The 10938-nt window shown below is 44.0% G+C and overlaps 1 protein-coding gene across 4 annotated transcripts in view; it reads right to left on the bottom strand.

The window, feature by feature from the left end:
* LOC126511175 (carboxyl-terminal PDZ ligand of neuronal nitric oxide synthase protein-like) overlaps nt 1-10938 on the bottom strand; it is a 276647-nt gene that overhangs the window by 44992 nt on the left and 220717 nt on the right. For all 4 annotated transcript variants that reach the window (XM_050158183.1, XM_050158184.1, XM_050158185.1 and 1 more), the window contains one exon: nt 3459-3567. In XM_050158183.1, the coding sequence (XP_050014140.1) occupies nt 3459-3567 (109 nt within the window). The remainder of the gene's footprint in view (nt 1-3458; nt 3568-10938) is intronic.

The raw sequence follows: 10938 nt of genomic DNA, 5'->3' as shown, positions 1-10938 counted from the left end.
TCTCTCTCTCCTCTCTCTCTCTCTCTCTCTCTCTCTCTCGACAGGGTTTCCCTGTGTAGCCCTAACTGTCCTGGAACTAGACCAGACTGGCCTCAAACTCAGAGATCTACCTGCTTCTGCCTCTGCCTCCTGAGTGCTGGGATTAAAGGCGCATGCAGCAATCTGCTGTCTAGCTTCCGGTGAGAGCCCAACAGCTGCAAGTTAAACCCCAAGAGGAGAAGCACACGGGTCATTCATGTAAGTGACTAGAGAAAGATCCAGAGGTACAGAATAATCATGTTGGAAGCTAGGGGTAGGGATTCCTTAAAGAGGAAGACTGAGATGTCTGGCCAGTATTCTCCATCAGCAGCAGAGACAGCCCATTTTTTATAGCAAGGGTGACACCGCATTAGAGGCCCATCATGAGAGACATGTCACCGGCACACAGAGAGACATGGTGTGGAACAGTGGTAACTAAATCTCAGGCACAGCAAGCAAGACACTTACCCAAGGCTTTTCTATGCTGTGATCCATCTGAGAACTCAGGAGAGCATTGGGTCTCCTGGCTTCCCACCAATGTGACTCTTAATGGTCCACAACCATCCTTGCAAGATACATTTCCTTAGGGTCTACAGTTCTTTCTCCCTGTCTCTTAAATATGCCTATGATTTGCCCATTAAAACTCCTTCCCAAGCTATTATCTCCAGAAACCAGAAGGGCTTTGTAAGAAAGTTAAACACTTATTTGGAGGCCAACCAGGATGGTGTGCAAAGCCTCCCAGACACATTCCCCACCCCTCCCAAACTGGGTTTCCTTTGCTGAACAATTCCTTGCTCTTTCCTGGCTTGGAAACGGGTCCTCCTGTCTAGAGTTTAACAGCAACAGGGCTCATAGTCAAGGCGGTCTGGAAATAATTCTCCTAGCTGCATGGCTGCAGGCCAGCACAGGGCCTGAGAACCAACCCCATGAAGAGCTACAGACTCAGTAGGTAAGGGCAAAAGGGACACAGAAAGCAGGAGAAGGAGAAGTAGCTCTGAGAGCTAGGAGGTGTGAAAGAAACCGGGGCGACCCAAAGCAGAGAACGGGTCCTTGGTCAATAGGAACTCGATTCGGTACCTAACACTGAGACCCAGGTTCTAGGTGGAGGCCATTCTCACACACTGGTTTGGCAGCAGGACACCCCAGCCTGCTGTGCCACCAGACTAGATCCCCAAAAAGGATCCAGGATCTCCTTCACCTATGGTTTTTTTTTGTTTGTTTTTTTTTTTTTTTTTTTTTTTTTTTTTTTTTTTTTTTTTTTTTTTTTTTTTTTTTTTTTTTTTTTTTTTGCTCAAAATCCTTTAGTTCTGTTTGTCTTCTTGGTTCTAGCCACTGTCCTTCTAGGAGAACCTGACAAATCACTCAGACTGAGTTTCCACTTACTAATCTATGAAAATGAGAATAAAAAGCATTTATTTTACCTTCCTCAATATGCATTATAAAGATAAAATGAGATAAACAATGTAAGCAGTCGGTAAATGACTACGTTATCTATAACTCAAATCTCTAAGTTGTACACAGTCTATGTACAAGACTGCAATCACTACATAGGTAAGAACTCAGCGGAAGGAGGGGTGGTTCACTCTTGGGTGGCACACGAGAGAACACTGCAGACAGTTCAGTTGCTATCCATCACTGAGCCTCTCACTCTCCTAGTCCCTAAACCCGTCCATCCCCAGTGACTAGGGCTTATTCTCTCTCCTTCTTCCTACTCAAGTTCCCTTTAGCTCAATGGAGCTCAATGACAGAACCTTTGGAAAAGATCCTAAACTCCATCCCTAGTATAGCTGATCAATCAACCAATCAAACAAACAAACGATACACAAAAGACCTAAAAACAGAGTGGGTAAGGGCACAGATCTTAGAGGGCAAAGTAAGTTAGCAGTGTGTTCCTCCTTCATAGGAAATAAGACACCTACATAATATGAGTTATGATGGTTTGATTTGGCAACTTTTTGACTATATGATGGCACAAAAGCTATATGTATGGATGTATAGCAGAAATTATACTTGAAAATTTGAGTTTTTTCCCCCTAGACTAATGGTGTTCAGTAGGAAATGCTTGTGGCACTGGACAGTGGCAGCCAGCCACAGCCACAGGTACTGCGCTGTTGAGCAATAATGGATACTATATTGGATATATTAAATAATTTTCAGTTTATAATATTTTCAACTTAAGATGGGTTAATCATGACATAACCTCCCTCATGTCAAGAAACAAATGTATTAATGAATTTTGATCTTGTCAGGTCTTGTATCACCTCATTTGATCATGATAAATTACCCACGAGTCTACGAGTGACACCTTAAGGCACAGGAGGGGATGTGCAGGCAGCGGACTGGAGTCTTATGAGAAGCCAGACTTGAGGGTTTATCTCTGAGAGTAGAACTGTAAGGCCTTAGAAACTGCTGGGGTGCTTTCCAAAACATACACTGCGTGGAAAAATCATGGCTATGTAGCCAAATCAGTTTTTGAAATGCTAGACTAAATAAGTTAAGGGGCTTCCTTAACATCAGGGTCTCTCAGAAAATTAAATACAGTAGTTATAAGATGGAACACTTTGGGTGATAAATGTTAAAAAATACATTTATTTTTGGAAAGTGCTGGTTTTAAGGCATCAGAGAAAGTGGGAAGGGAACAAGATGGGGTAACTGGAATGAATATAATTGAAACACATTATGTACATGTATGAAAATGTCATAAATCTCGTTATTATGTATAATTGTATAATTACGATGTGCTAATAAAACATTTTTTAGAAGAAAATGCTAATTTTGTCTATCCTCAATGTATCTTTAAAGAAGCTGAGACTCAGTGGGGCGGCAATCGACTTAAATCATTGTGGACTACAGTAGGAGGGTGGGGTTAATTCTAGGTTTTCTACTCCCCAGGCAGGCATTCCAAATCCTAGTTTTGTACGTCTTTCCTAGAGGAATGACAGAGAGAAAGGGCACCTCTACAGAAGTGTAAAAACTACATTTACCCAGTGTCAAGGTTGTCATATTAAAATAATTTCCCATGACAACCGATATCATACCCTAAGCTAAATTAGATTCCCCATGTCACGATTTACTAATACAGCTGGACTACTGAGTTACACGCAAGACTGGGGTTAAGGGTCACCTTAGTTAATGCTTCTTTCCTGCAAGCTAAGGTCAGTATCTCTGTTGGTTCTGCCTATATGGTCCTCTCTCAAAAGATGTAAACAAACAGTGGACCGCTCTCTATTGCTATATGTAACTAAGTACAAAGTTCAGATGATGCTACAATCAAAGAGGGTTTCATTGTATTGGAGCACTGACAGGTGACTAACGTGGTGTTACCAGTTCTGATATTAAAACATTCACCTCCAAACCTCAATCAGGGAGACAAATCGATGACAGATACATACTGGGTTCATCAGACAAAAGTAGCAGACGACCCATAACAGCCTCCTTACCTTCTTTTTGGACTTAAAGACATTACACCTGAAGATATTGCTGGCCCCATCCCGTGCGATATAGCTGAAGATTTTCAAGTCTTGGGAATCATGGGAGACGTAGAAGATCCTATGGAAAGAACAACAGAAAAACACATGAATGTGGCATTCAGTCCAGGGTGTCCCCAGGAAGCCTCTGATCACGAAGTGGCGGAAGGCGGAACTCACTGATGCCAAGTCATCAAAGAAAACCCTTTTCCTGTGGGATCCAAAAGCTGCTACGCAGGAGGCTCTACAAACATGGCTGCTGCTGTGAGGGACTTCCAGATTTGGAAGAGCATGCATGATTGGGTGTGGAAACCACATTAATATTGATTACATCCCGAGATGGCCAACCTCTGTTGGAAGGGGGAAAAATAGTTCCCATCTTTGCCTGAGCAATAAATCTATATTAAACCCAGGGAAATGTACACAAGTTTTCTGAGACCTGCTCACATTTATCCCCAAAAAAGGAGCCTTGGGAAATTAACAATCGGGGCCATGTTGAGAAATCTAAGACATTTGCATTATTACAGGTCTCCTGGTGACAGTGACTTCATTTCCCACCCCATCCCACATGAGCCAGGTTTCTAACTATTCCTCACGGGTCTTGGAAAGCATGGGCAGCCAGGTGCCGTGGCAGCAGCAGGGCGCTGAGTGCTCCTGAGCTCACAGGACTTCTGTGCAGATATCAGTACACAAGTAAGATGTGCTACGGTGAAAAATCCGGCAGTGGAAGCGGCAGAGTACGACAGAGGCCGCTGTTTTAGAAAAGATGGCCAAACAACGCACAGCGATTCAGAGACCTAGATGACACGTGCAAGGCAATCGTGGAGACTGCCGGGCAAAAGCACTATAGGAAGAGGAAACAGAGGTTACGAGCCAGTCCTACACAGCACAGAAGGTACTAGAGGGGTTTAAAAAAAAAATGACCAGTGTGATTCAAGCAAGATCACAGAACCCAAGGTGAGAACACAGAGGAAGTTCAGAGCATGTATTCTAAGTTGAAGATGAGAGACCACTGGGGGCTCTTGAGCTGATGACTAACTTCTTCATGCTTAGAACCAAAAGTTCCCTCTGGCTGCTGCTTGGGGCTTTAGGAAGGTAGGGACTAAAGTGGAGGCAGAAGTAAAAGGAGGGAAGATCATAAACGACGTCCTGGAGGCTGCTTAACACGGGCTGGTCCAGGTTTCTATCAGAGCATAAGGTGGAGCAGTGGAGGCCAGTGGGTCAGCTCTGGGTGGCTGGGGTACAGCTCTTAATGAAGTCTACTGGGGCCACGAGTTCTTCACAAATCTTTTTTTCCTCTCTCAATAATAACATTGATAACACTGGTAACGTTCATAGGTAAGTTTCTTCCTATCCATCTATCTATCTATCTATCTATCTATCTATCTATCTATCTATCTTCTATCTATCTACTATCTATCTATATTTATATCTATCTTCCCCCCCCTTTTTGAGACAGGGTTTCTCTGTAGCATTGGAGCCTGTTCTGGAACTAGCTCTTGTAGATCAGGCTGGCCTTGAACTCACAGAGATCCAACTGCTTCTGCCTCCCAAGTTCTGGGATTAAAGGTGTGTGCTACCACCGCTGGGCTATCTCTATCTATCTTGAGTCAGGGTCTTGTTATGTAGCCCTAAAACTCCTATATAGCCTAAGCTGGTCTCAACTCAAGGCTATCTTCCTGCCTTCGCCTCCTGGGTGCTAGAATTAAAGGTGTATATAGATGGATGTTGCCACTCCTGACAACAGGCCCATTTAAAAAAAAATAGTGTTAAGGATATGGACGAAAGGATGGAACTTAGTGTCTACAGCTTTATAAGTTTGTTATTTACTGCGCTAGAATTAATGGAACCATTTAGAAGCTTAAATGTGTTGTCTACAAAGTAGGGCTGATCATAGAAATACCTTGTGTGGTTATCAAGAAGATGAATGTTTAGTAACATACCATTTCACTTCTCTTTACCAATTTTGCTGCTAAGTAGTTTAGAAACTGGGACTACTCCTAGAAACTGGTAAACACTAAAAAGAAAAGCGGGCTGAGACTAAGAACACTGCAAAGGACCCTGGGAAGGGAACCACATTCCCTCTGCTAAATTCTTTTCGAGGTATTTTGGTGTGTCTCATCTTCAAATAGACACCATGGCTTCCTAGAGAACTAATCTGAGGTTGCAGGGTGCACAGGATCCCCCTCAGCCTTCTAAATATGTCAAGTTATTAATATATTAATAGATATTAATAGCAAAGAAGCAATCAAGCCAACAGCTGGGCCACCGTTTCTCCTAACTGAGCTCTAGGCTCATGAAGCAGTCCCCTGGACATCCTCGCTCCTGGAGACTCAAGTTTCTCAGCCTTACCTGTCTTCTACCTACAGTCACCATTAGCCCCTCCTTGCCCTTCTCTTCTGCATGGCCTCAATGAGCACAATATCCACTCAAGACTGAAATCTAGGGACCGGCCTTGAGTCCTTCCCTCCTCTGTTGCCAGTACCCGTTCCCCATGATCAGGTTCTCAGCACTTCTTCCCAGAGTGTCCCTCATTTGGTTTTCTCATCTCCAAAGTCTGCTTTTGTTCGGTTACAATGCATTCCCCAGGATGTGTCTCTCTATTTCCTACCTCACTGCCAACCCACTCTTTACAGCGCTAGCACTGATATTTTTAAAAACAGGCTACACGCCACTATTTTTATCCTAAAACCATCTAAAGGCTTCCTACTGTCTGCAGGATAAAGCCCAGCCCCTCTACTTTTGAGTATCTGCCCTGTTTCCATCTCATTCCAGAGCCCTGACCTACCCAGGTATGCAGAGCCAGCTACACACATCCTCTTGAGTTTGCAATCCCTGGGGACACCCTGCAGATCCTTTAAGACTTGGATCAGAGAAACCTTCTTTCTCCCTCAGCAGTCTGAGCTGCTTAACCCCCTGGGGCTCCCTTGTGTCACAGCGTGCATCACACTATGACATTTGTGCAGGAGATCTTTGAAGAAGCAAGGACCCCTCTTGGCATTCTCAGGGCCAGCACAGTGACTGGCATGTGGGAGACAGGCATTCCCACCATCGTTAAAGGAGAATCTTTAATGTAATCCGCCCAGCTACTCATTTTCCCCACAGGAAGTCAGGACCAGTTAGTTCAGACGCATCACACATAAAATTCCTTTGATCAAGTTTTTAATTTATTATGTAATGCCCTTAAGGACTGAGAGCTGGATTTAAAACTGACAGAGCAGAGATGAATGCAAACTATCAAGCCAACAAGGCACAGAGATACGGAAAGTATGCAGGGGCAGCGGCGGGCTAAGGTTAATGTAACCTTAACAGACAAAGCTCCTTTTCAGACCATCTGGTGACAACCTCTGCCTGGAAGCTGTCACTCTTTCTGGACTGTAGCTCTCTGGAGACCACTCTGCTTGCTGTATCTAAGTTCAGAAGTGCCAGGCGTTGTTATAAAAAGTAAGCAATCTCTATGCAGCCAAAAATAATTATTTGGTGAATAGAGACAACATTCTACCAGCAGGACCAAGAAGTAGGACTCTTTCCCATGGGGTTTCATTCCTTAGCAAATGACTAAATCCAGAAGGTAAAGGCTCAGCTCTAGACTTCTAGATACAGAAGTACATACCGAGAACCTTTATTCTTCATTACTTGGTTTGCCTAAAAACTGTGGATGGGGGTGGGGTGGGTAATCAAAACTGGGAGGGAGGAGGACCATATTTCAGGGATTTACCTCCTCTCTCTTTCTCCCTCTTTCTTTGTCTTTATTCTTAAGATGACGGTAGTTCTGAACCTGCTTCCAGAAGTGTCCTGGTCAGTCCTCTCACCTCTCACCATAATCACTAAGGGTAGGGCACTAATGCAGATCATTAAAGTAGTGATGGTCCTAAGGGTTTGAAAGGCTTTGCTCATCTTCAGGTTCAAAGATCTCTTGCTTTCATTTCATAATATGCACAGAATTATAATTTTCCCTTATTTAATAAAACATAATAATGAGCCCATGCAGATTCTCACGTCCATATACTTTCCACAAAGAGTGAGAACTTCACAATCTCTTGGATAAACTATACTTGGCATTTATCATTATGTTGGAGTTCGGGTGGACAAAGCCATAAAGATCCATAAGACTGTCCAGTAATACCTCTCCCCTGCTTCCTGGACTAGTAATTTACAGGTAAAATTGTGTTTCTGTTGAGGATGGTGGTCATAGAATAAAAATAGAATTTCAGATTAAAACACACACACACACACACACACACACACACACACACATCCCCAATAACCATGAAGACATCAGGTTTGGAACCCAACATCTCGGTCAGTCAGGGTTTGTCAGTGATAGGCAATTTGTTTCCCGAGAGAGCATCCATTCCCTTTTGGGAAGGTTCTAATTACTTGGAAGCATTCCCTTATGTTGATTGGAAATCTACCCACAGGAATTCAGTGAAGGAAAATGGGTACGAAGACTGGCCTGAGGGTAGGACAGACCTAGATTTCAACAGAGGCTCTGCAGGGATACTGGACTTAGCCACACCTCCTCCTGCTCTGGCTCCTTGTTCTCTAGCTGTACAATGGGCGTGGTCATACTGCTGACCCTCATTCACAGGACTGAAAGAAAAGGTGCAGGGGGTTGACTTAGAGCGAGTGGTTGACAATGGCAACTGCCCAGACTAGGTCCACCTTCCGTCTCTTCTCTGACACCTTAAATAAACCTATTGACAATGACTTCAATATTTGTATCCAGCTACTACGTTTGCCTTTATTTTGTTACTTCCCTCTTGGTGACAAACATTTCCTCTTCCTTCAGTAGTTCAACTAACCCATCTCCAGATCTTTTTTTTTGTTCCAGCGGATTGGCACTGTGGAAAGAATATGAGCTTTGGGATAAGAAAGATCCAGGCTCAAGTCATAGGTTTGCTACTTCTTAGCTGTTCGGCTTAAGCAAGACAGTTAAATGATGTAACCTTTTGTTCCTGCATCCAAAACAGCGCAGTAATGACTTCTATCTGATACTATCTTACACGTTAACATATGTACATATCATTCAATCTGATGCCTAACACACAATGAGCTGCTTGCTCAGTAAACAGGAGTATCGCTTCCCTTTGTAACCTTTTATAACCATGTAAAAACTTGCCATTGACTCCTTTGAAACAAATGCACTTCCCTAAAGTGATCTGGCAACACAGACAGTACCTTTTGATGAATATTTTCTATGCCCGAGAGCTGAATTTTCATCAGAGATCTGTTTTCGTCTTTAGTTACAGTGTCTCACTGCTGGCTTGCATTGTGGTCAGCTCACAGCTTCAAAGGCTGTTTGCACATTTGCTCTGAGGCAGATTTCCTGAGCACACCTGGGTACCCAGCTTCTGGGACTGGCTCCTAACAGTCACTCTTGGTACCCAGCTTCTGGGACTGGCTCCTAACGGTCACTCTGTCCTTTTCCAAGCCCTCACAGACCATCTGCTCAACTGTCCTCTAGATTCTGTCCATGGGTAGTGATGAATCCACTCCAACAAGGCCACACCTAATAGTGCCACTCCATTTGGGGGCCATTTTCTCCAAACTACCGCAGCCATAATTTTCCGTGTGTTCACACCCTCCCTCCGATGCCTCTCATCTTCACTGAAACTGTCTGCTGGTTTTAGAACTCCATAGCTGCTGCAAAGAATGTGGAAAATCTTAAGCTCCCTGAAAGGTTTCCTACCAGGTCTGTATTTAAGCTCCTCCCCATCCCAGACTCACAGAGAAGTCTCTGCCCTCTTCCTAGTCAACCCCTGCTAGGTCTCACCCAGCCATCCTAACCACGACATAAGCACAGAACCTGAGATCACAGGTCTGGACCTGCCAAGGGCCTTTGAGTCAACTCTGTTCCTTCTCTCAGACCTCATTCTTAATCTTAATTCTTAAGCTTTGAAGCAATAATAGTAAAAACATCGTTTACTGTTATGGAGGCCATAATGTCCATGTTAGCCAATGATGAGGAGTGGTAGGCAACATTGTACAAATATTTTAAAACTATGGAGATGAGCCTAGACATATCAAATGAAATACCAAGAAACATACTCACTGCTCGCCCAATATTACTTACTGTCTTTAGAGGTAGGATAAGGTAGTTCTGTAGCTTGAACGTGGAGCTACATTAGTGTGTTTTTCATTAATATAATGAAATATCCACGACAATATATTCTAAAACAAAACCGAGTTTTTATATACAGCTCAGAGCCTAGAGGCTGTAAGTCTTAACAACATAGCATATTATCTGGTGAGGGTCCCCTCTGGCTGTGTGGCCATAGCGGAAAGCATACGGACCTCTACATGTCTTCTGGTCTCATTCCCTCTCTTATGAAGCATCATCTTGTGCTTAGGGGAGTTCTACTCCAACGGTCTAATCGAATCACTTTCTAAGTCACACTTCTAAACATCATTGTGAGTTAAGTTTTCACGCGATACCGTTAATACAGTGTTTTAAGGATCAAACTTGGGCATGCGTTTGGAGTGGGGTGGGCCAACAGCAAACCACATTTAGAGCACAGTAGGCTGGAAACCTTTTTCCTTGAAGTTCTGTAAGTCATGGGCATTCCTAACTCAGAAAGGCACCCATATGACGGAGGAGAATGAAAGCCAAGGGGAAAAAGACAAGAGATGAAGTAACTACAGTTGGTAGGGACAGGATCAAGTCATCTTCTTAAGGGAAATCCCCAGAACATGTGAAGTATTGTGAAAGACTGCAAACCAGAAAACAGCCCCCCCCCCCCCAGTTGGGTGACACTTGACTACAGAGAGCATGATCCTTCCAGCCTGACTCTGCACCCAGGAACGATTCCCCAGATAGCTCAAACAAGTTTGGTGACCGTCACCCCAAATGAACGTGCTATCTCCAGAGGACCCTGGGAAGAGTTCGGAACAGGTGCCAGGTCAGAGGGAGGCCAGCATCCTCTCTGCTTTGCGGAAAGAATACACAGAGAATCTGCATAGGAAGGAACGCAGCGACCCTCACGCCCACCCTCAGATACTGCCTGAATACTCGCGTGTCCTTTCCCGCTCCCACACCGTGTCATGGCATCAGGACCGTTTCACAGCCTGTCCCGGGTTGTCTCTCACTCTCTTTCCTGTACCACATTTATTTTTAGTCCAATCTTTAGAAAACATTGACCCACCTTATGTTGATTGTTTTTCTCTCTTACTGCTGGCTCGATCTGCTTATTCTTCTCCTTCTCCTGGACTTACAGGGCTCATTATCATTTTGGCTGCTTCTCTTTTATTAGCAGTTACTTTGATTTCCATCTTTCACATCCCTCATGCTCAGAAGTCTGCTTTCCTCAGATTTCGTTTTCTCAAGGCTTTTTAGCACAGAGCACGCGCGTGTGTGCGTGCGTGTGTGTGTGTGTGTGTGTGTGTGTGTGTGTGTGTGTGTTAGAATAACCCCCAGCAATGGTGCCCTTTAAGTCCCTCGTGGAACTTTTAC

The sequence above is a fragment of the Alexandromys fortis genome, unplaced genomic scaffold (genome assembly GCF_014885135.2).
Source record: "Alexandromys fortis isolate MF-2015 unplaced genomic scaffold, M_Fortis_MF-2015_v1.1 scaffold_106, whole genome shotgun sequence".
Lineage (NCBI taxonomy): Eukaryota > Metazoa > Chordata > Mammalia > Rodentia > Cricetidae > Alexandromys > Alexandromys fortis.
Note: the sequence above shows the minus strand (reverse complement) of the source record. Positions and strands in the feature narration are given on the sequence as shown.